Source organism: Schistocerca serialis, chromosome 1, assembly GCF_023864345.2.
Source record: "Schistocerca serialis cubense isolate TAMUIC-IGC-003099 chromosome 1, iqSchSeri2.2, whole genome shotgun sequence".
Lineage (NCBI taxonomy): Eukaryota > Metazoa > Arthropoda > Insecta > Orthoptera > Acrididae > Schistocerca > Schistocerca serialis.
In genome coordinates, this window is record NC_064638.1 from 249,199,362 (window position 1) to 249,225,649 (window position 26,288).

Consider the following 26,288-nt stretch of genomic DNA (forward strand, 5'->3'; position numbering starts at 1 on the left):
GCCATTTGAACCATCTTTTTTGTTCTGAATTTTGAAAGTTTCCCATATTATCTGTTTTTATGTATTTTTATTTTGTACGTTTTACCTGTTACCATGTGTATGACAGTTTTTTAAATGTTGTATGACGCCTTTAATGCCATAGAACAACTGCAAAATTACGTCATCTTATCTTGTGATGTGCACACCAAGACTTGGTGACAGAGAGCAGCTGCTTATAGTAAATTTGGTTCACCAATGCAAATTTTTATAAATTCTTTTAATGCTGGCCGAGCACGTGATTAATTCTTAAATACTTGTGAAAAACCTGACAGCAATAAGGTTGTACAGATTTTACTGTTTTTTGTTAAGGACAGCACTGACCTCGAGTCAAAATCATCTTGGTTTTTTGGGGAACAGGTTTTTCTTGGCAACTTCCAGTTCCTCGCTCTGTACCTTCTCCATGATAAAAGATTTTTTTTTAATTGTTGATGTTCCATAGGGATCCACAATGGAACATTCTTATGTTACAAACAGTATTCGAAAACCTACTTCTTACGATCCCATACAGTATTTTATGCGGACTATGCAACCGTTATTAATTGCAGTAATGACTGCAGTAGTATAAACTTTTTTCTAAAAATATTACAAGTATTCGAACATTTTTAAGTGGATACTATATTTTTGATGGAAACAAAATCCAGTAAGTGTTTTTAAATTCAAAGGAGAAACACTTTGTCAGTACTAGTTCTTACCTCTTGGGTGTCTTTTTTAGCTGACGTAGTATCATGAGATGAGCGTGCAATATACTCGCATAATGGGAAGTTGTTACCAATAATTTATTTCATTAAGAGTCTTATGAATTTTGTTTTAAAGGTTTTGTTAGAATGTTTCATTTAGGATTCTTTAAAGTAGTATACCATTTTGAGAGACAACTCCAGCCGCATTTGTGATTGTATTTCTTGGAGGAGAAAATCATCAGAACCATGTTTTTGTTGTTGTTGTGTGTGAAGACTGGTTTCTTGCAGCTCTCCAAGTTAGTCTATCTTGTGTAAGACTCTTCATGTCTCCTTAGTTACTGCAACCGACATCCATTTGCAACTGCCTACTGTATTCAATTTCTCTTTTCCCAGTTCGGTTAAGCACCTGTTCGATAGTTATTCGATCTACCCACCTAATCTTCAGCATTTTCCTGTATCACTACACGTCAAAGCTTCTATTCTCTCCTTGTAGATTCTATTCTCCTCTTGTCTGAAATGTTTGTCAGACACGTTTCACTTTCACGCTTCAGACAAATACCTTCAGAAATAACTTACGAACGCTTATATTTGTATTCGATGTTTAACAACCGCCTCTTTTTCAGGAAAGCTTTTCTTGCTATTGCCAGTGTAAATCTTCTTCTCTCCAACACAAATGTATAATTATAATAAAGTTGTTCACTGAACAGTCACATTAATGTGACCACCTGTCAAAAGTCTGACTGACCACCTTTTGCAGCACAGACCGCTGCAAGACGTGCAGAAATAAGGTCAATGAGAGTGCCAGCTGCGTTAGGTTTCTCGGTTGAGGATCCAAGGGGCGAACAGCCCAATCCAGGTTGTCCTTCAGATCCTCCATTGCGTTTGGTACCATTCTGCTGCTCTTCGATCTATCTACGTACACTGTGAGCTGTGTAACACATTGCTTTGTCCTGCTGCTAGATGCCTTCATGCCGAGGGAAAAACAATTTGCATATAGAGGTGGACATGGTCCTCAATGATACCTGCATACTTGCATTGATCCGTTGTGCGTTCCAGGATGACGAGATCACACAGGGAATGCCTGCTGGCCTGGAACATTTCGAGCAGTGTTGCAGGATGTTTGCTTTCAGACGTTTCGCACCGTACACCCCAACGGCCATCTGTTCAGTGGAGCATAAAATGAGATTCATCTGAAAAGGCTACCTGTCGCCACTCAGTGGACGTTCAGTTCTAGTATTGGCATCCAAATCCCAGCCTTCGCCGCCGATAAACATCAGTCAACATGGGTGCACGAAAGGGGTACCTGCTGCAGAGGTCCACGGTCGTTGGCGCCATTCCGCTGGTAGCCCCTTGGTTCATCTGGGCTGCTCAGCAGGTGCACATCTATAAGCTCGCATACCTCTCTGCAGCCGTCATTCATCCCTGTCATCTATGGCCCGTGGTGCACCACAGTTGGATCGGTCCCAGTATAGGATTGAGCCATTCTGTCATGCACGGTATGCTTTAGCCACGGCAGCACTCGAACACTTGATACAAATTTAGCGCTTCGGAGGCGCCTCCACACTTGGCGCTAAAGCCAGTCATCGTGCCCTTTTGCACGTTAGATAAATCGCTCCGTTTATGCATTATGACAGCGAATGCACGGTCTTGCGTGTCCCCCAGACACGTTTTACATACCCTCCACTCTTATTGCTGGCACCTGATGGCTGACTGGTTATTACACGTTGACGTCGAACATAGGCGATGCTCACAGTAATGTGACTGGACCGTGTTTATCTACTACGGTGTAATTCATATGCAGAGGAATGCGTCACAGTCAAAATGCAGAGAAAATACCCATTCTGAAATTATAGGCCTGGATTCATGTATTCAAACATATTGGTAAAATATATTTACATATATATTACTTAATTAAAGTCCACTGGCGCGTTTTTCTATCTATCTGAAGTCCAATCTCAGAAAGAACTGCACAGATTTTGTTGTGGTTTCACTAATAGACTGATTCACGAGGTAGATTTACGCATATAAATTGTAAACATTTCGTGGAAAATAGCTGAACTGTGATGAATTAAAGTCCTCTGCCGCGTTTTTCTGTTGGTATGTGAAGGCTAATCTCGGAACTAGTATAGGAATTTTGATACGGTTCCACTAACAGCCTGTTTCATGAGGAAGATTTGTATGTATAGTTTATAAACATTTTGTGCTACTTGGCTGAACTACGATGAACTGAAGTGTCCCCTGCCGCTTTTTTTCTTTTTTTTTATGTGGAGGCTAAGCTGCGGATTTGCTTTAGGGATTTTGATACGGTTTTCACTAACAGATAGAGTCGTTAACGAGGGAGGTTTCTCCCTACTAACACTACTCACGTATGTACTTTGTACCACATACACTGTAGATCTAAAGATTGGCGCCAGTGATAGAGGGCATGAAGCGAAACTAACACCTGAGCTTTCTTTCAAATTTACATTTTACACAGTGGAGAGAAATTTACCCAACCGACTTCTAATAAGCTGGTAACGTAAATTGGGGAAGAAAATTCATTTTTTCAGATCTCATCAAGCCTAAAGGAACACTTAAACAGTGGTGAGCATTAAACAAAACACCAGTAGTGACAAAGTATGTCATTAATTAGATGTCCGCATTTATGTTTCTGGTTTAGCCACTTAGCTGCTGTGATGCTTTTGGTTTAATTCAACATGATCGTCAATTTTTTGCTTCCTTCTGGGTGAGCGCAAAGGATGATCTCCCAAAAACACTTGTTTTGAACGTATAATTTGTAGTCGTAGCATGTCGGAAAACAGCTTGATTACCTTGTACCCAGATACCAATTTCAATTTTTTCATGAGTTTTTACATGCTGTTACATATCTGTGATTTTTTTTTTACAACTGATGAAATCCATTAGCACAATTTATTGTATAAACATTGTAATGTACATTTTATTTCCTTCACTTAGACAGATTTTGTACAAAGTACTAGAGAGGAATTAGATTTTTAATCATATATGACAATTACAAGTGGTTTTGCTCATATTGGGAGGGTTTATAACATTTTCCTCAGTTTTGCATTTTCATCAATTTTGCGTTTTTCAAGTCTGGACTGCATGGAAACGTAAAATAGGGGTTTCACTTATTAGCACTTTGACTCCATAGCTCACACTCTTTGTATGTTATCTCTGCCCTTTTGTGATCCATTTACCATGCCTAATATACTAGATTTAAAGTTTTATTTAAGTGTTTACATAATTATTTCACGAGCTTTCTAACACGAATGGTATGTGGAACAGCAGATAAACTCACACCACCACGTGCAACTGCTCTTAGACAGCATATCACAGCTTTATTATTAACGTATATTACTCTGAAGCGTCAAAGAAACTGGTACAGGCATATGTATTCAAATACAGATATATGTAAACAGGCAGAATACAGCGCTTCGGTCGGCAACGCCTATATAAGACAAGTGTCTGGCGCAGTTGTTAGATTGGTTACTGCTGCTACAACGGCAGATTATCAAGATCTAAGTGTGTTTGAACGTGATGTTGTAGTCGGCGCTAGAGCGATGGGATGCAGCATATCCGAAGTAGCGGTGAAGTGGGGATTTTCCCGTACGACCATTTCATCAGTGTGCCGTGAAAATCAGAAATCCGCTAAAAGAACCAACGAACGCTCAAGAGAATCGTTCAACTCGACAGAAGTACAAACCTTTCGCAAATTGCTGCAGATTTCAATGCTGGGCCATTAACAAGTGTCAGCGTACGAATCATTCAACGAAACATCGCCGATATGGGCTTTCGGAGCCGAAGGCTCACTCGTGGACCCTTGATGACTGCACAACACAAAGATTTAGTCCTCTCCTGGGCCTGTCAACGATGACATTGGACTCTTGATGACTGGAAACATGTTGCCTGGTCAGAAGAGTCTCGTTTCAAATTGTATCGAGCAGATGGAATGTGTACGGGTATGGAGACTATATAATGAACCCTGCATGTCAGTAGGAGGCTGTTCCATCTGCTGGAGGCTCTTTAATAGTGTAAGGCGTGCGCAGTTGGATTGATATAGGACCCCTGATACGTCTAGATACGCCTCTGACAGGTGACATGTACGTAACCATCCTGTCTTCAAATGGTTCAAATGGCTCTAAGCACTATGGGACTTAAGATCTGAGGTCATCAGTCCCCTAGACTCAGAACTACTTAAACGTAACTAACCTAAGGACATCACACACATCCATGCCCGAGGCAGGATTCGAACCTGCGACTGTAGCAGCAGCGCGATTACGGAGTGAAGCGCCTAGAACCGCTTGGCCACACCATCCTGTCTGATCACCTGCATCCATTCATGTCCATTGTGCATTCCGACGGACTTGTCAGTCCCAGCAGGACTCTGCGATACCCCACACGTCCAGAATTTCTGCAGAAGCACTCTTCTGAGTTTAAACACACCCGCTGTCTCCCAAAGTCACCATACATGAACATTACTGAGCATATCGTGAATGCCTTTCAACGTGCTGTTGAGAAGATATCTCCACCGCCTCGTACTCTTACGGTTTTATCAACAGCCCTGCAGGATTCATTGAGTCAATTCCCTCCAGCACTACTTCAGACATTAGTCAAGCCCATGCCACGTCGTTTTGCGCACTTCTGCGTGCTCACGGGGGCCCTTATTAGGCACGTGTACCAGTTTCTTTGGCTTTTCAGTGTATTTCCCCACGTAAGTAGATTTGAAATTTTTTATTTCAACGTTTGTTAATTTCACATTTACATGTACTGTATTTGACGACTGACTGCTTTGAGACTGCTTGAAAATGACATATCTTGAAATTGTAATCGCAATAAAAAATGTTTTAACAGCCTAAAGCGGAATGATTTCATTTAAAAATTTCAAAGGGGCTGTGGACCCACTCATCGCCAAATTTCTGAAAGCATTGGAACTTACACCTCTCTGCCAGAGTTGAGGTTCAGACAGGTACACAGTAAGCTAACACACAGCAGGCGTGCGGCACAGGCAGCAGGCGGAAGCGCTTACCTGACGTTGCTGAGCGGGCCGAACGTGTCCTCGGACATGATGTCGCTGACGGAGCCGCGCAGAGAGTCCAGGCGGTCCAGCTTGCGGTCCACCTGTAGGCCGGCCAGCTCCGTCTGGCTGTTGGCCTTGATGAACGACTTGGAGCTCGCCATGCTGCGGCATCAGAAAGCGATCAGCGGTCGGCGCACTACCGCCACACGTCACTACCCTGACAGCCCCCTTCCCAGCCTGCGGCGGGAGCCCCATTACCTCGACGAGCTACTCGCTCGTTATTTATGGCAGCAATCTCCAGCAAAATCGTAAAGTATTCCCTGCCTTCCCTAACAGAAAAGAGCCACGCAAAGGGAATCGATCTTACTCTCGAAAGATGACAGGTGGTGTTCCCTGCAACGGATACTAGTCAGTACTCTGCGTGGTAACTGGTCTTAGAGCCAGTACCTACTACCTACACTGCACGCCGTTTCCATTTTTAATGTTTCAGCACCAAAACGCTGTAGAAAGAGAACCACTGCTCAGAATGAAGTCATATTTGAACAGCATATTATTGATGCAGGGGGAAACTTCATGGAGTAAAAATTTTACCAATTGATGGCACTGTAAGCGTCTTATTGGGTTTGGCTACAAATGACAGATGAAGGGCGTCACGAGGCCTGTGGTTTCAGTTGCACATTACACCATCAGTAACGTTCTATATGCATGACTGCACAAGTTCGTCAGTCAACAGTTGTGGCACTGTTACTTAGGTAGGCGCATCTGTGGTGTGCGTGCTGTAAGACCTTCAGTACACACACCATCAGATCGCTCTAACGAAGTAGGCGAGTGTCAGCAATATGTCTCGTGGTCTTATCGTGGCGTGTTTTTCTTCTGCCGTTAGGTCAGATGATAGAAATGCCACTTGCACGCTTAGAGTAGCAGATTGACGGTGACCAACTTTAAACAGAACTTGATTAATTTTCACACACATTTATTAAAATAATAAAAATCATAGATATTACGTAACTTGATTCTGGATGCTGTTTACAATTGACAATCTGAAGTTCCTTTGGTCTTGGGTATGTTAATCTTATTCTCACATATCTCTGATACTTGACAAAGTGTCTATACATTTCTCTTCATGGCTATGTACAGGAATATGATAATCTTACTAGGCGCGGACTGAAACTTGACTATAGACTGGTACAGACAAATGCAGACTGACTAATCGGAGGTCTGTACACTCGCTACAATAACTCGCGCGTTCAGGTATCACTGCGCGAGTCTGATACGCGAGAAGGAAAGGTTCTATGTTAGCAGCAATCTCATTGGCGTTACATATTAATACGCGGATCGGCGGAAGCAGAATTTGGTCCGCCTCTAAGACAGCACCATCTCGTAGTGCGGAGACGGACGAACGCTGCGCCTGCGCTGTTGTGCTTAGCGGGGCGCCCTCTATTGGGAAAGTTGTGTACGCGCTGACTACGCGGAAGTATGTACACAACATCCATCAAGGGAAGGTCGTACAACATGGGATGGGGAAAAATCGGTTTTTTATTCGTCCTGAGGCCAGAAACAGCATAAAAAGCAAAATAGCACCGGTAATTTTTGAGACCATTTCTCTTGGAGAACAGCGTTTCTCTTTTTCTTTTTTTACTTTAACATGAAAGTGGAAATGGAAATGAGCGTTTAGCGTCATTGGCTGGGAGGTCCCTTACCGGGTAGGTCCGGCCGCTTTGGTGCAGGTCTTATTACATTCGACGCCACATTGGGCTACCTGCGCGCCGGATGGGGATGAAATGATGATGAAGACAACACAACACCCAGTCCCTGAGCGGAGAAAATCCCCGACCCAGCCGGGAATCGAACCCGGGCCCCTTAGCACGGAAGTCCGTAATCCTGACCATTCAGCTAACGAGGCGGACAAAATGAAAGTAAACAGTCATAACTGCAAGAAACTTTTTTTTTTAGATTAGTGGTTTCGGTCTGTCTTAGACCATCTTCAGACATACCATAATGAACGGAGCAGGCGCTACAACTCCACGAACGCTAACTGCTCTGAGCATGAAGATGGTCTAAAATAGACCGAACCGTTAACCTCAAAAAAAGTTTCCGCTATTGTGACTTTACGTTCAATTTAAAATGACATCGGTTTTTAACTGTTGTGAGACTGGCGCGGGACGTGTTCAACAGGGTGTTTAGCGCTTTCGGCAGCAAGTTGAAATCGAGAAACAGCATGTTTCACAACATATCCGAGTGTCTCCGGCGCCACGTTCAGAATGCATTGCGCATTGCGAACACATCTTTCAGATAACCTCACAGCCAGGAGTCGTATGATTAAAGGTCACGTTAACTGGACGGCCAGGTTGAAGGGAAATGACGGCTGATAAATACGTTATTTCCGAAACGTCTCTGCTGCAACTGCTTTGTTGCCTGTGCAATGTGCGGAGCACCGCTGTCTTGCGTAAAAATGACCCTACCCACAACTCCACGCTGTTGAAGGGTCGGGATGGCGTTGGTATTCAAACAACTATCATAGCGTTTACTAGAGACGGTACAGGTAAAAGGACCCGCAGGACTTATCTCCTCGAAAAATAACGGCCCTACGGCAAAAGATGCGTCAACCCGCATCACATGGTCAGCTTTGCAGAATGAAGTGGTTCCGGCTGATGCGCGTGAGGATTTTCCCTTGCCCATATTCTGCAATTCTGTATGTTGACATGTCAATGGATATGGGCTTCGTCTGTCCACAGAATGTTTCATGGCTGTTCACTGTCCATTTCCGTTTGAGCTAGAAATTCCTGAGCGAACGTTGGTCTTGCTGGCAGATCAGCAGGAAGCAACTCCTGAACATGAGTGATTTTGTGCGGATAGCAATGTATCAAGTTTTGTAGGATCTTATGCACCATGCTCGCAGGCATGTCCAACGTTCGGGCAATTCCCCGTGCACTGCGTGTTTGCACACCATCACACCGTCGGCCGACCTCCTCCCCCCCCCCCCCCCCTCCCCTCTCTCCCGGCAATGCTATGGCCACATGCCACATCTTCGACAGATGATTGACCAACTGCTTTCCTCCCTCTGCCACATTGCACTTCAAAAGAATCTATCTTTTTGTCGGATTTTGTAAAAAGTTTCTCCTGGCCCTTAGCAGGCACGGGAACGGTGCCTTATTCCATACCTTGGGTGTCCAGGACTTCTGAAGAGCTACTGACGCACAGTCGCCTTTCTTGTAAAAAGAGCTTTGCCAGCAGCTCGTAATCTTTCATCGAGACGGTCATGTTGGGCGTACGTTGGCGTGCATATTCTGACGCTGTATATTGACCAAATTTTCGTTAATTTTTTTTTTGTGCCATGATATTTCTCCCTGAGTCAGTAATGTGCTGTTTAAATTTGACGCCATTCTGAAGAGTGTTTCTATTTCTACAGCCTTTTTAAACTGGAATGTTAATTATGGACCTACTGTACTTAAGTGAGAGTCAGAGGCGTCCGTAAGGAGGCTGGGAAAGTGGAGAGCGGAAGAAAAGGGAGCAAAATATATCTTTTGTCCTTTCCTGGAGTATGAGGTTATAAATTTTATGTGGCGCCTGTCCAAAAGAAATGCACAACGTTAAAGTCTCCGGAGGATTACCGACGAAGGCTTGGATTTGGTTTTAGGCGGTATCCTACATCCCAATAGGTGAATACCGCACTGGTATCCACGATCTGCTTCATATACAATTTACGCAAACATTTAGGGAACGCTCTCACACTTGAAAATAGAACTTACTATAGATGCAGAGGGAAAGGGTACATTGATTCCGCTCTGGGGGTGTGGAAGGGAGAGGTTGAAAAAGAGACTGATGATCCTAGGTATTAAGTCTCCTGAAACCAATAATCAGTAGCAGCACTTGATTTTTCTCTGAAGCCACGTGCTGTTGTAGAGTTCCTGTGTTATGAGAAAGACACAGCGAAAAACATTCACAAGAGGTTGAAGAAGGTGTATGGGGATTGCGCTGTTGATCGCCGTACGGTTAGTCTGTTGAAACTGGGGACGCCAATTCTCAGGACCTACTGCGCAATGGCAGATCGAGCACTGCACCGGCTAGAGGCAATGTGAAGCGTATTCACAATCTGATTTTGGCTGACAAACGCGTAAAAGTGAATGAACTGTCAACACTGGCAAAACAGCAAATGTTTTGCTGTTGCATGATAACGCGGGGCCACATGACAGTGAGAAAACCACCACCGAGATCACAGTCCTCACCAGCCACTGTGCCATTACCTCGTGTTATTACTTCGTTTACCACAGTGTTATTACCAGCTCTTCGGTAAACTGAAGGAATCCCTTCGTGGGACGAGATCTGAAGATGATGTGTCCCTTGTAAAGGTTACTAAATAGTGCTTCAAACGTGCTGGTCCTACCTTCTCTCGTGCATGTGTACAGCCCTTAGTTCCACGGTCGCGTAAGGCAGTTGAAATGGACGGAAACAGTCTGGAGGGATGGAATTTTGTCTCTCAAGAATGAGATTACTCGATCCCGTGTTTTCCCAGCTTGCTGGAAACATGCGGAAGTGGTCGCGATGCACAAACCAGGGAAAGACCCTCTATTCCCGCAGCACTACAGGCCGATTAGCCTCTTGCCAACTCTCAGCAAGATCTATGAGCGCCTCCTGCTAAGACCCATACAAGAATATATTACCAGAGAGCAAATTCTTCCAGATTTCCAATTTGGGTTCCGGCAGAACCACTCTGCCCCACAACAGGTCATGAGAATGGTTGAAGCAGCCACAGAGGGCTTCAACCACAGAGGCTACTGCGGGATAGTGCTACCAGACGTAGCCAAAGCCTTTGATTCAGTATGGCATAGAGGGTTACTCTACAAGTTGCACACACAAGGGTTTCCCGGGAGCATAGTTCAGCTGATCAAGAGCTATCTCACGAATAGGACTTTCTCCGTCAAAGTAGAAACTGCTACCTCCACCAGAAGGCGTATTCGTGCTGGGGTGCCACAGGGATCGGTCCTGGGGCCTGTATTGTACAGTTTGTACACTGCGGACACTCCAACGGCCCCCCTGGTGCACACTGCACAGTACGCTGACGATACAGCCTTCTACACGAGAAACGCGAACAAGGACCTGGTCATCCGTATGCTACAAAAGGTTTTAGATGACACAGAAACTTGGGCCCGTCGCTGGAGCATCACCATCAACTCTGAGAAGACGCAGGCAATGCTGATTACCCGCAGGCTCGGAAGGTGCGAACCTCCTCAACGTCCCCCCCTCCACCTTCACCTAAACGGAACCCAACTCCCCTGGCGCAGAACCGCCAAGTACCTTGGCGTAACCTTGGACTCTCGTCTTACGTGGAAACCCCACATAGACGAGGACCACAGGAAGGTCTGCGCCAGAATGTCCATCCTATACCCTATCCTGAACTGCCCAGTAACAGTAAATGTATACCAGGCCCTGATCTGGCCAGTAATGGAATATGCGTGCCCTGTCTGGGGATACGCGGCAAAGCAGCACCTGGACAAACTCCAGAGGCTGCAGAACCGCGCCCTCAGAAGGGCACTGCGTCTACCTCTTGGATTCCCCACAGACGACCTGCACGCCGCAGCCGAAATCCCACTCCTGAGAGAGCGTTTCCAGGATCTGACAAGGGCCTTCTATGAGGGTTCTTCCAGGTCCGGAAACGCACTCATCCACTCCCTAGGTCGGTATGACATGTCCCGCGATAAGCACAAGCGCCCTATGACGATCTTCGACGACTAAGTCGAAGAGAAAATCCCAACACCCAACCCCTAATCCTATTCCTTCCCACATAACACCAATCTTCTCGCCTACCTCAGGCAAGTACCAGACACACTCACAACAATCATCACATATCACAGACACCCTAAAAACTATAGAAAAATCACACACACACGTTCACAGGGGAGTAAAAGCCGAAAGGCTACAAACTCCCCCTCACACTTCCCCAAAGAGGGGGAAGTAATAGATGAGAGCAGCCGTGTATCAACATACTGAAAAATATCAGAGGTATGGAAAATAATTAATTGGATGTTTACAAGAGAACATTGTGCATTTCTTTTGCTCTGACTCTCACAAAAGGCAAATTTCGCTTTACCGGTGGTAAATGCTATACTTTTTTCAAAAAGCTTAATTCTGTTTCTATCGTTTGAGAAGAATTAATTTGGCATTTTTCCTAGGTTTTTGTTGCTCTCCAACAGGATTTTTTTGGTCGTTCGGTTTTTTTAGTAACTGGACATTACTGATATGTGAATAGAAACATTTCTTGTGAATATCTATATTCGTATTAATAACACAGAAAATGTATCTACTAATGAAACGTGTTTATCATTTCTACATCAAAATAATCTAGTTAAAAAACTCTGAGAAGATCAATGTAGTAAGATACAACTTCTGAGAGATTCCTGTCAAATTTATTTCTTATGGCCCTACACGTTGTCAAACTCACGGAGTCAGTTATGGCAATTTAAGAATCTTACGCCCTCCTGGATAAATTTCTACGGACGCCCATGTACTAAGAGAGTACAGATTTTTGAGGTTTATACATATTATTTTGCTCTCAGGCTGGTAAAATTCAGAAGCTTGCGAATACTTTCTTTATCCACATTCTTGGTTTTTACGTTGCTTGTAAGACTAGAAAGCCTGTCGCGAGTTGGGGGTACAATGCTGTTGGAAACTTTTAGATGCGGGGTCATTTGTCATTTTCTATCGCGAAATGGAATAGTGGCAAATGGCGAATTAGTTTCGAGAATTCACGACAAATAGCTCTGAATATACTTATCGTTTGTCAATATCCATTACATACTCTGGGATTCTTAAAGTTGATGCTGAACCGATGCGTCTGTCTACGTCACGGGGCAGGATTCGAAAGTTCCCTGAACTTAACGTAGATTTCTTTAAAGCAACTACAACGTTACCATGAGGACAAGACTTCAAATTTTGAGCAACAACACTGACTCGAATATAATGGTGAAATAAACCATTGGTGCAACTAGAGATGTGTATTTAATCATCTTTGAAATTAGAAACAGACGCTACTCGAGCATAATAAAGCTCCATACGCAAGCGCCACAGATGCATGACGACCACAGGACACATAGCACGAATATGAAACAAAAAAGCATGTCTTATTAACGAAGCCAGTTTTTGGACAAAATTAAGAAATTAAAATATATATAACACATACATTATGAAGGAATAACAGAGACCTTTTAGTGCTTCGGATAAAAGTTCCTGGAGGTGAAAGGATCTGCCTGGGGAATGAACAGAAACAAATCATTAAACGTTGAGATTCTTCTGTTGCTCTTGTGGCAGACTGAATGGTGCCTATCACAACGTTTATGCCATACTCAGAGAAAATAAGTAACAGATTCTTGACCAGTTGTGGATAGTAAATCGTGGGGGGAGGGGGGGGGGGTGACGTACAGATCCCGACTGTTGTTAGGTGCACCGAAATCCATTCACAATATGTTCTCAATAATACGAGTATGCACTTTCTGCGGAACTCATTGACAGCACTGCTACTCGAATTCAGTGTGTATAAATCTTTATATAGTGAGACATGATTACTGAAGAATACACAGAACATTTCTTTGTGTCATGTCAAAGTCTCATTGAATTATTGCAGCACTCATAAGAACTGCTCCAAATGTTGATACATTATTAACATTTCTACAGTTATTAGTGTGCTTTGATGAAGTACCTCCATAAATTAATATCAAGTCTACACAATATTCATTTGTTAAAAATGTCTTGCAAACCTAGAAATAAAGGTCTGGGACCTATACGAAGATTTCACTAAGCAAATCTTTTCTACGAATGTAGCCTTCTGTAAACGAACTGAAGCATATCTCGTAATGAACTTGAATAACGCAGTCAGTGCTCGCAATGAATCTTATTCAAATCATTCAACATGGTGAAGTGTAACTGACTGGTGAAGTATAACTAACCAAGGGTCCTTTATACCAACGACTACAGTGGCATAAACGTTGGTGTGGCTTGCCTTCCAACAAGTAAGGACAAGAGAAGCACCATAATTTGAAATGTTTTTTTAATCGTCTATTTCGTGTCAGACCTACAAAATACTAATATCAATTTTTCACATCCAGAATCACTTTTTTTCTTTGAGTGAAACAGAATGTAGTGTCATTTAAAAATCACAAAGCTGACCTTCGTACTGCTCAATCTGTTCAACTACGAATACTGATGCATGGCATTTATGCCCTATCACCTCCAGAAACTTTTATTTGAGTGATTTTTGTGTGTCATTGAAAGTAAACACATTATTATGAATGCACTGTTTCACATGCCTCGCCCACTGTATAGGCAGTGAATTCATTACATTCGCTACACTGGGTGCTGCTGAAATAAACTTGTTTTCTTTATCCGTATTTCACTCCCCAGCCAAACAAAAATTACTTAAAGATAAGGAAGACGGTTACTATTAATAAGCCGAAAGACGACACTGAAAAGCTGCGAATGACGTCACACTGAAGCTACAGCGTGAAATATATCAATACTGGCTGGCTGTTTATTGTAAATGGAGCTCTGCGGTCTGTTTCTTCTACAGGTTAGTGAATGTACATGGCAGTAACAAAGTTAGTAACAGCGAACCTAAAGTGTCTCGGATTTCAACAGCTCCCGCAGCCCAGTACAACTGGAATAATGATGTACACCTAACTCCGCCAATTATAGCCAGGCAACTCAATACTCACGTGAATTTGTTGGAGCCGTCCGTAGACTCCTCGTCCATTTTCATAGCGTACAGGTTCTGTGCGAACATCTGGAACACAGAAACAAATGCAAGGTCACAATTATTTGATAGCTATGGAATGCTTGTGTGTATGTGTGTGTCTTGAATTGTTCCACGTAAGAAGGTTGTCGACAGGTTATGGATGTGATATAACGTGTAACGCAGTCTGCTACGTAAGCATAATTTTTGGTCATACGAATCATTGTGGGATGAAGAGAAATAATCAGTACCGTAAATACGTACCGCATGTGTCGGTATCTTCAGCCGTCGGCAAAACTCATAGTTCTGTATATCATATACAGGGAACCAAACTTGTTTTCCCACCTCTACGCTATCATCATTACTTCTTGGAAGTTGTAATGTGAATCATTATGTATGACATGGCATATGCAATACTTATGTTTTTGTTCTGTTTGAAACACTGTCTGATTTACGGTTAAAGTATTTTGGTCATTACTATTAAAATATCAGTCTACTGAAAATAAATGGTCACGTCTGTGATAATAAGTAAACTCAGAAACGTATCCAATAACTGTGGCCATGAAAGAGGCTAGAGCCCCGTCAAGATTTCAGCTTGTAACCTAGGAGGAACATGTCCGAGTGTTAATAATTATAACGTGACTGGATAAAAAAATAGTCATTCCAATGCACACGCATAGACAAATCGTTAAACCTTTACAGATGGTGCAACAATCGAGTCATATTCTTAACTGCGAGCGCACTGCTTCTACGTGACCATGAAGCAAAAATGGCTCTGAGCACTATGGGACTTAACAGCTGAGGTCATCAGTCCCCAGAACTTAGAACTACTGAAACCTAACTATCCTAAGGATATCACAAACATCCATGCCCGAGGCAGGATCCGAATCTGCGACCGCAGTGGTCGCGCGGTTCCAGACTGAAGCGCCTAGAACCGCTCGACCACTCCGGCCGGCAGCATAAGGCAGCAGCGATCAGTGAGACATTTGTATTCCAAGCGAACATTGTTCACAAACAGGGGTAAATGTAAACCCGTTGCAAACCCGTGCTCTATGGGTAGCGTCTTTGATTATTAATCAAAACGTCCTTGGTCCTGGGTTCCAAACCCGCCACCGCTTAATGTCTGATTAATAAACAGCATTGGTGGCCGAAGACTTCCGGCGTAAGAAGCCACCCTCATTATGCAAACGGCCTTGTCAAAGAGGGCGGAAGAGCGGACAGAGGCTCAGGGCAATCTCTTGTCCTTGGGGTGGGTAACTGCTGCCCCTAAAGTCGGAAGAATCGGCAATCACCAACGACATGAGGATGCAGAAGGCGATGGAAACCACTGCTTTAAAGACACATAAAGTGTGTTCACAGGACATGTAGCCTGTATCTGAGAAAAAGTGTCATGATGATCACTCCATTGGCAAAGGATTCCGGAATAGTCCCCCATCCGCATCTCCAGGAGGGGGCTGCCAAAGGGGCGATGACCATGAGAAAAGATTGAATAACCAACGGAAGGATAACGTTCTGCGAGGTGGGGCAAGGAATGTCAGAAGCTTGAATGTGGTACGGAATGTAGAAAATCTGAAAAGGTAAATGCAAAGGCTCGATCTAGATAAGATAGGAGTCAATGAAGTGAAGTGGAAAGAAGACAAGGATTTCTGGTTTGATGAGTATAGGGTAATACCAACAGCAGCAGAAAATGGTATAACGGGATGTGGATTCGTTATGAATAGGGAGATAGGACAGAGAGTATGTTACGGTGAACAGTTCAGTGATAGGGATGCTTTTATCAGAATTGACAGCAAATCAACACTGACAACGATAGTTCAGGTATACAGGCCGACGATACAAGCTGAAGATGAAGAGAGAGAGAAGGTATGGGAGGAAAGGGTAATATAGTGCGTAAAAGGTGATGAAAATATAATAGTCTTGGGGGACTGGAATGCAGTTGTAAGGAAAGGAGTAGAAGAAAAGGTTGCAGGAGAATACGGGCTTGGGACAAGTATGGGGAGAGGAGAAATACTAATCGAATTCTGTAATAAATTTCAGCTAGTGATAACGAACTATCTGTTCAAAAAACACAAAAGAAGGAGGTGTACTTGGACAAGGACAGGTGATACGTGAAGGTTTGAGTTAGATTACATCATGGTCAGACAGAGGTTCCGAAATCAGTTACTGGATTGCAAGGCGTACCCAGGAGCAGATGTAGACTTAGATTACAATGTAGTAGTGATGAAGAGTAGGCTGAAGTGTAAGAAATTAGTCAGGAAGAACCAATACGCAAAGAATTGGGGTACGGAAGTGCTAGCGAATAACGAGATACACTTGAAGTTCTCTAAGGCAAAGAGGAATAGTTCAGTAGGCAATACAGTTGGAGAGGAATGGACAGCCGGTCGAAGTGGCCGTGCGGTTCTAGGCGCTGCAGTCTGGAACCGCGAGACCCCTACGGTCGCAGGTTCGAATATTGCCTCGGGCATGGATGTTTGTGATGTCCTTAGGTTGGTTAGGTTTAACTAGTTCTAAGTTCTAGGGAACTAATGACCTGAGAAGTTGAGTCCCATAGTGCTCAGAGCCATTTGAACCAGGAACGGACATCTCTAAAAAAGGCAGTCACAGAAGTTGGAAAGGAAAACATAGGTACAAAGAAGGTAACTGAGAAGAAACCATGATCAAATGAGGGAGAGGAGATTGATAACATCCCATCAGAATTCCTAAAACCATTGGGGGAAGTGGCAACAAAACGACTATTCACGTTGCTGTGTAGAATGTATGAGTCTGGCGACATACCATCTGACTTTCGGAAAAATATCATTCACGCAATTGCGAAGACTGCAAGAGCTGACAAGTGCGAGATTTATCGCACAATCAGCTTAACAGCTCATGCATCCAAGTTGCTGCAAAACGTAATACACAGAAGAATGGAAAAGAAAATGGAAAAGAAAATTGAGGATACGTTAGATGACGATCAGTTTAGTTTAGGAAAGGTAAAGGCTCCAGAAAGTCAATTCTGAATTTGCAGCTGATAATGGAAGAAAGACTAAAGAAAAATTTAGACACGTTCATAGGATCTGTCGACCTGGAAAAAGCGTTCGACTATATAAAATGGTGAAAGATGTTCGAAATTTTGAGAAAAATAGGGGTAAGCTACAGGGAGAGACGGGTAATATATAATATGTACAAGAGCCACGATGGAATAAAAACAGCGGACGTCCAAGAACGAAGTGCTCGGATCGAAAAGGGTGTAAGACAGGGATGTACTCTTTCGCCGCTACTGTATTTCGAACAAACAATGATGGAAAGTTTCAGGAGTAGAATCAAAATTCAAGGTGAAAGAATATCATTGATACGATTCGCTAATGACATTGCTATCCTGAATGAAAGTGAATAAGAATTACGTGGCATGCTGAACGGAATTATCAGTGTAATGAGTACAGAATATGGGCTGATGGTAAATCGAAGAAAGATGAAAGTAATGAGAGGTAGCAGACATGAGAACAGCGAGAAATTTAACTTCAGGATTAATGGTCACGAAGTAGATGAAGTTAAGGAATTCTGCTACCTAGGCAGCAAAATAACCAATGACGGACGGAGCAAGGAGGACTTCAAAAGCAGACTAGTACTGGCAGAAAGGGCATTTCTGGCCATGAGAAATATACCTGAATCAAACATAGGCCTTGATTTGAGAAAGAAATTTCTAAGAATGCACGTTTGGAGCACAGCATTGTATGGATGTGAAACATGGACTGTGGAAAAATCGAAGCAGAAGAGAATCACAGATGTGGTGCTACAGACGAATATTGATAGGTGGAATGATAAGGTAAGGAATCAGAGAGGAAGGGAATATGCGGAAAACACTGACATGGAGAAGGGACAGGATGATAGGACATCTGTTGAGACATGAGGGAATGATTTCCATGGTACTAGAGGGAGCAAAAACTGTAGAGGAGGACAGAGAGTGGAATACATACAACAAGTAATCGAGGACGTAGGCTGCAAATGGTACTCTGAGATGAAGAGTTTTGCGCAGGAGAAAAATTCGTGGCAGACCGCATTAAACTAGTCAGAAGAACGATGACTCAAAAAATTAGGACGTGACCGAGTCACGAAAAGGGGCAATCGTGTTTGGCCGTGCCCATGGCCACGCTGTGTGTGTAGTTGCTGGATTTGTTGGTGTTTCGCGGCGGACTGTTAGGCGTGTCTACGCATAGTGGTGCAGAACACATGGCCACGTAACATGACGCCAGAATGATGCTCGCAAGAAGATCCTGACGGAGAGGGACTGGAGACGTCTTTCACGGCTTGTAAATGATAATCACTTCCAAATCCGACAGGAATTGCTGCAGGCGGTGAATGAGGGTCCATCCTAACATGTCAGCGAAAGAACATTGCGACGGGAACTGCGGGAACTGCATGCGATGGACACTCGGAGTCGGTCACGTTGCAAGAGGCCATTCCTCATACAGGCATATAAAGCTGCGCGTCTTCGATGGGCTAAAATCATAGAACTTGGACAGTAGCTGACTAGTGGCAGGTAACGTTGTCTGACGAATCACTTCTGTGCCTATATTCAAATGACGCATATCGTCGAGTGCACCGAAGGCCAATTGAAGCATTTCATGCTGAATATGTGCATGGTACGGTGCAAGCCGGAAGTGTCTGCGATTTTTGAGTGTGTTTCTCTTACCATGAATATGGCCCACCGGCATGCAGCTCGTAACATGATCATTTTATTTCATTGGTTTTCTTTATGGATTTTAAATATTCCTACTTTTCAAGCCCTGTTCGTATGGGCCAGTATATTTAATAATGTGTACAATAATTCGCCCTGACAGCAAATTTTCGTTCGACAATCGTCAGACCGCCTCATTATTTGGTGTGTTTCCAATGGGAAATTTTAACTACGTGTATTTCTGAAGAAGACGGGTTTAAATTCGTCGAAACAATGGTATACGGTTGAATAAAACCACCTTTTTTCTACTAGTTGACTGATATGTATTCATTGAGTGATATCTAATCGTCGCTGAAGCGGAGCAGTGCTCAAAATGATGTAGTTGTGTACCTATATATTAATGCGCTGAATTGTTTACTTTTCTACAGGAGCCCTGGAACCACTAGTCCGGACATGGGCGTAATATCTGGCAGCATAACGTAATGATGACAAACGCGACCAATCACTAGCCGTCCGTGGGCTATCAATGATCACCACGACAGCAGTCACAAAAGTTCGTTACGAAGACGATGGAGGATTTCATAGAAAGCTCGAGATTGTACCCAGATTTGAGGTGACAAGTAAACCGAGAATGTTTTATACACGGATGTAGTTGCGAGAAACTTAGATCTCAAGCGACTTCGAATGATTAAGGGGCCGAAGTCTCGGCGATTTCTGTATAGAGATGGTAGGTTAACTTTCGGCAGTAATCAATATTCAGCATCGTAATTGGTAACTCGGTCCGAGTGGCAATATTGGGTTTGGACTTCCCTGAAGACGTTCCTCCGACAAAAGTGAAGACAACAGGAGAAAGATATCGCCACAGGAGAGGACATCTCAACAAAACCACTTCTAAAGTAAGCATGGACGTCATCATAGATTGGCGTGCGGGTGTATATGTCTCCTTGAGCTTTCCAGAATGTAACATCTTGTTTTATCACAACAATACTCACATGATGTCGAAAATACAATTATATCTTAGGCAATATCGAATCGAGACTGTACCATATCAACTCTGCAGTGCATTGTGATGCCTTTCTCTTCCAAAGAGTGGAATAAGTCATCCTTGCTTGTTATTGATTACGCCCTACGGTTTGATACTACTGTACGGGAGCAAGAGGTAAAGATTACCTGTGGCTGTAATTTCTGATGGAGAGCGTCACCTCAGCCGTCTTGGAACACCTGTTATTGCTAGAAGAGAGTCCATTGTCGCGGGTATTAGGGTTTGGAGGCACAGTGCCGTATTTACTAATATCGAAGTTAGCATCAGCATGAACACCGACGAACCCTCGGAGTCCAATACATCATCGGCAATCCAATTATCAGTTACGAGTCTCATTTAGTCTCTAAGTGATCACAATGGGTGTTCTCGCATTATTGTAGACAGCAGCAGACAAAAAATTCTTTCATTATTCGAGCTAATCATATACCACAGACGATACCACTGAAAACCGAAATGTGGATGGAGTTTTGTGACCTGATCCTCCGGAATGCAAGTGCGCTCGATCGTGATGGATGAGACGATACTGATCGAGCCACGTCGTAATCCATATGTAACTTTGTTTGTAGTGTCCAGTCAGCGTTACTGATGTCGTGCTGCGGTTCGCGGTCGGTGCTTGCACTCGTTGAGCGGCAGTTTATTATTCAGTAATCGCAGATTCATGTAGTCAAACCGCGGACACGACTCGCAGGCGAAGCGGAAGCGGGGATTCGCTCTTCGCCGCTCCCAACACTCCGCACTGATGGCGAAATGGTAATGAGTGGACGGCACTCTTGAGTAGTCAGAAGCGCGCGGGTGTACAAAATTCAGGCCTGCCTCCCTTTGGCTCACCCACACTGGTATCTTCAGAATATTGTACTTCTTTCCACTCCTGTGCTACCTCACCTCTCCCTACAATTTCTCTGTAGCAGTAGGTTTAAGCTTCTGGTCACGAAAACTGACAACGGCCGGGAGAGCGGTATGCTGACCACATGCCCCGCCATATCCGCATCCACTGACGCGTATTGGCTGAGGATGACACGGTGGTAGGTCAGTACCGTTGGGCCTGCAGACGGCTGTTCGGGCGGAGTTTCGCTTAGTTCTTAGTAGATCTAATTTCAATTGGCCAATGATAACGCAGAAAAATTGGTGCTTGGCATTTCAGTATCCGTCATGGACGAGCCAAAGCAAAAGCAGGAATGCTCAACGTCATTCTCAAATATCCACAAAGGCAAATTCAGAAGTATTGCAACACTTTAATTCTCACAACATTGCGAAGATCAGTGATAAAAGGGGTGATCAGAAACAGTCTGAAAAGCTTGAAAAGAATGTGCAGGGGAGATTGTGGTGGGAAATAACTATTGAGAAAAAAAATCATGATGTTGCGCCGTCTCCGAGTTATTTAGCTTTGAAATTACCGAATCAAGTCGTTGCGAGAGCAAGTTCAAGCATTTGCATGCGCTAAAACGCGGCACAGCACAGACATATGTGGGTCCGCAAGTTACCATTTGTTGAAATGAAACTTCCCAGTTAAAATGTGCCGGCCGGTGTGGCCGTGCGGTTCTAGGCGCTTCTGTCTGGAACCGCGAGGCCGCTAAGGTTCAAAAATGGTTCAAATGGCTCTGAGCACTATGGGACTCAACTGCTGAGGTCATTAGTCCCCTAGAACTTAGAACTAGTTAAACCTAACTAACCTAAGGACATCACAAACATCCATGCCCGAGGCAGGATTCGAACCTGCGACCGTAGCGGTCTTGCGGTTCCAGACTGCAGCGCCTTTAACCGCACGGCCACTTCGGCCGGCAGGCCGCTAAGGTCGCAGGTTCGAATCCTGCCTCGGGCATGGATGTGTGTGATGTCCTTAGGTTAGTTAGGTTTAAGTAGTTCTAAGTTCTAGGGGACTGATGACCTCAGGTGTTAAGTACCATACTGCTCAGAGCCATTTGAACCATTTTTGAGTTAAAATGTGATTCTTTCCGAAGTGACAAATTTCAGCAAGGTGAGCGAAGGCTTTGTTTAGTTTGAGGAAAACAAACAAAGAACACTTTTGGCAACACCGCTTGATTTTGCGCGCTCATGACCCGACTGGCTAACATCAACCCATATCCATACTAATATTATAAATGAGTAAGTAGGTCTGTCAGTTACACTTTCACAGCAAACCCGCTGAATCGACTTTCGAGAAGTTTTGTATGCTTGAATGCTGAGGAAGAACATAGGCTACTTCAGAAAGCTTGTAGTACAACATATCTACTGATTTGAAGGATATAACGCGAAACATGGAGGACTGAAGACTCTCAGAAAGCTATTTACTTTTTGACTTTCGAAGTTTATTATATTTGTGAAAATGCTTTATTGTTCCATATATTCCATATAAGACGATTCAACATAATGGATGCAATGCTTATACAATGAAGAACCAAAGAAACAGGTACGCCTGCCAAATATCGTGTAGCGCCCCAGTGAGCATGTGGCATGGACTCGACTAATGTCTGAAGTAGTGCTTGAGGCGACTGACGCCATGGATCCTGCAGGACTGTCCATAAATCCGTAGGAGTACGAGGGGGTGGAGATCTCTTCTGAACAGTATGTTGCAAGGCATCCATGATATGCTCAATAACTTGGAATTTGGCGGCCAGCGGAAGTGTTTTAAGTCGGAAGAGTGTCTCTGGAAGCACTTTACAGCAATTCTGGACGTGTGGGGTGTCGCATTGTCCTGCTGGGATTTCCCAAGTCCGTCAGAATGCACAATGGACATGAATGGACGCAGGTGATGAGATAGATGCTTACGTACGTGTCACCTGTCAGAGTCGTATCTAGATGTGTCAGGGGTCCCATATCACTTCAACTGCACACGCCCCACACCACTACAGAGCCTCCACCAGTTTGAATAGTCCCCTGCAGACATGCAGCATCCATGGATTCATGAGGTTGTCTCCATACCCGTACACACCATCCGCTCGATACAATTTGAAACGACACTCAGGCAACGTGTTTCCAGCCATCAGCAGTCCAATGTCGGTGCTGACTATCCTAGGCGGGGCGTAAAGCTTTGGGGTGTCGTGCAGTGGGCCTTCGGTTCCGAAAGCCCACATCGATGAAGTTTCGTTGAATGGTTCGCACGTTGACACTTGTTGATGGCCCAGCACTGAAATCTGCAGCAGTTTGCCGAAGGGTTGCACTTCTGTGACTTTGAACGAGTCTCTTAAGTCGGCGTTGGCCCCGTTCTTGCTGTATCTTTTCCCGGTCGCAGCGATGTCGGAGATTTTATATTTTGCCGGATTCCTGATATTCACAGTCGTGAAATGGTCGTACGGGAAAATCCCCATTTCATCGCTACCTCGGAAATGCTGTGTCCCATCGCTCGTGCACCGACTATAACACCACATTCAAAGTCACTTAAATCTTGATAACGTGCCGTTGTAGCAATAACCGATCTAACAACTGTGCCAGACACTTTGCGTTGCCGACCGCAGCGCCGTATTCTGCCTGTTTACATATCTCTGTATCTGAATAAGCATGCTTATACCAGTTTCTTTGGCGTTTCAGTGAACAATTTTCTGCATGTTTAATTCATGCTTCCATACTAATATAAATCACAAGCGCGTCGCATTGCAGCCGCTCAGCGTCATGCGCTGTTATACGCTCGTAGTTGTAAACAGGGTAAGGGCCAGGCTACGCAGTTCGCGCCTTGTGGTTACCGTTGTAGACGCCTCACTATGGGGTTACGGGTTCAGTTCCCACTCACATTGTATATTTCTCGCTTGCGTAACCATTTTATCATAATTGAAGCGCAAGTCCTCGAAATGGCGTCAAATAAACACTTCCATAAGGCGCCCGAACATCCCGGACGTGACCCCCTGACCAATAATGCCATATGCAAATTTCATTTCATTTTACTGTACTGATTTGCAAGCGCAGCTGCGGGTGACAGCTAGTGCTAAATAACTCGGAAAGGGCACAACATATAGATTTTTTTTGAACAGTTATGTCCCAGCTCAATCTTCCCCTACGACACCTTACAAGCTTTTCACACTGTTTCTGACCACCCTACAGACATTAGCGTCAGTGTTGTTAAGAAATAGATAAAAATACTAAAACTGAACATAGTTCCAATGCGTGGCGAAATCCTAGTATGGCCATATACAGCAGTTGCGGCTGAGTTAGCCTTGCCGGCCGGTGTGGCCGAGCGGTCCTATGCGCTACAGCCTGGAACCGCGCGACCGATACGGTCGCAGGTTCGAATCCTGCCTCGGGCATGAATGTGTGTGATGTCCTTAGGTTTAAGTAGTTCTAAGTTATAGGGGACTGATGGCCTCAGCAATTAAGTCCCATAGTGCTCAGAGCCATTTGAACCGTTTTTGAGTTAGCCCTGTTTTAACCACTGTACACTGTATATCCCTCGAACCGTTCCCAGTGACTCAAAGAAAGCCCAGGTCAGACTAGTCTACAAGAAGGGTAGCAGAAGTAATCCACAAAAGTACCATCCAATATCATTAATATCCGTTTGTTGTAGAATCTTAGAACATATTCTGAGCTCAGACCTAATGAGGTATCTCGAACAGAATGACCTCCTCCATGCCAACCAGCTTCGATTCTGAAAACATCGATCATGTGAAACGCAACGTGTGCTTTTCTTACATAACATCTTGGAAGCCATGGACGAAGGCAGTCATGCAGTTGCAGTATTTCTTGACATTCGAAAAGCATTTGGCTCAACACCACACCTGTGCTTATTATCAAAAGTAAGATAGTGCCGTTATCGAGCGAAATTTGTGAGTGGTTAGAGGATTTTGTCAGGGCAGACAGATGGGTTTGTCCTCCCTTCGAAAATTTTTTTTAAAAGAACTTCCAATTTCTAAGTCTTTGGTGACAACAAATGTCAGTGTTGAAGGAATATATCAACGCTTAACTAATTACACATGTTAAAAGCTCTTGTGCAGTAAGAATTAATGGTTCGCTGGATTTACTCTTGTACCAGTAAAAAAATCCGGTTCTATTTTCACTAAAAAGACCTTCATCCAACTACTAATAAAATGTGTTGGTATAACAATGAGTTATGAGTAAGCGGGTTAGATACGCACGATTCTGTTTAGTTTTGCTGTTAAGTTTGTTCAAATGGCTCTGAGTACTACGGGACTTAACTGCTGAGGTCATCAGTCCCCTAGAACTTAGAACTACTTAAACCTAACTAACCTAAGGACATCACACACATCCATGCCCGAGGCAGGATTCGAACCTGCGACCGTAGAGGTCGCGCGGTTTCAGGCTGTAGCGCGTAGAATCGCTCGGCCACACCGACCGGCTGTTAAGTTTGTAAGAAGGGTGGTTAGGAGGCAGACGGCCAACAATCGAACGGCACGCGACAATCAGTAACTGTCCGGTGTTGACACAATAATGGAGATATAGTCAGCAGTGGTCGTCAAGCTGTCGCCTGCTGGCCGCATGAGGCCCTGATAATGTGCGGCCCTCGTGTCTTAGTCGTGTTTTATAATAATCTGCATCCACCACTTAACGTCCCTAAACCAGAAACGTCAACTAACGTTTAGAAGTCAGTTTTATCTGTTGCATTAGGAGTGTACTTTGGAAGAAACTATTTTTTATTTGTGTGACTACTTTGGCCACCTTTCCCGACGAGTAATGTGCCCACTTTTCCCGATCGGGCGCCATGTCAGCATGAGTGATCCACAGAAGAACCTATCAAATTGAACTACATTTGTAGGCCAAAAGACGTTGTATAAACATAGATATTGGTAAAAATCATTGCTCTCCATACAAGTGAGGCAGCGAGAATAACTTAAATGAACTAACGTATACCAGCGATTCTGAAAATTTTTACTAAAAATAGCAGAAAAAGCTTCATATGTCAAACTCACTGCCAACAATGGCAATGTGCGAACTAGTCTGACCGCTTCTCGGTAGACAACAGAGTTGTTCAGGGCAAAAATTATGCAATGGCCACTTTCCCCTCTTGACCACTTTACAACAACCCTTATAGATTCTACTATCAATCGGTAACTACACAACTTGGTATTTAAATTAATTAATAACTGTAACTACAGTATCAGTCATGATCAAAAATGTTTACTAAATGTTTTGAATGTCATTTTTCTTTCTCTCATTCCACTGTATTACAACAGCATTAATTTGATTTCATA

The 26,288-nt window shown here is 43.8% G+C and overlaps 1 protein-coding gene across 1 annotated transcript in view; it reads right to left on the reverse strand.

Annotated features, from left to right (window-relative positions):
- The window catches only part of LOC126467134 (nitric oxide synthase, salivary gland), a 719,566-nt gene that overhangs the window by 79,326 nt on the left and 613,952 nt on the right, over positions 1 to 26,288 (reverse strand). The window contains exons 13-14 of the mRNA XM_050096439.1: positions 14,439 to 14,506; positions 5,743 to 5,895 (exon numbers count right to left, since the gene is read on the reverse strand). Of these exons, the coding sequence (XP_049952396.1) occupies positions 5,743 to 5,895; positions 14,439 to 14,506 (221 nt within the window). The remainder of the gene's footprint in view (positions 1 to 5,742; positions 5,896 to 14,438; positions 14,507 to 26,288) is intronic.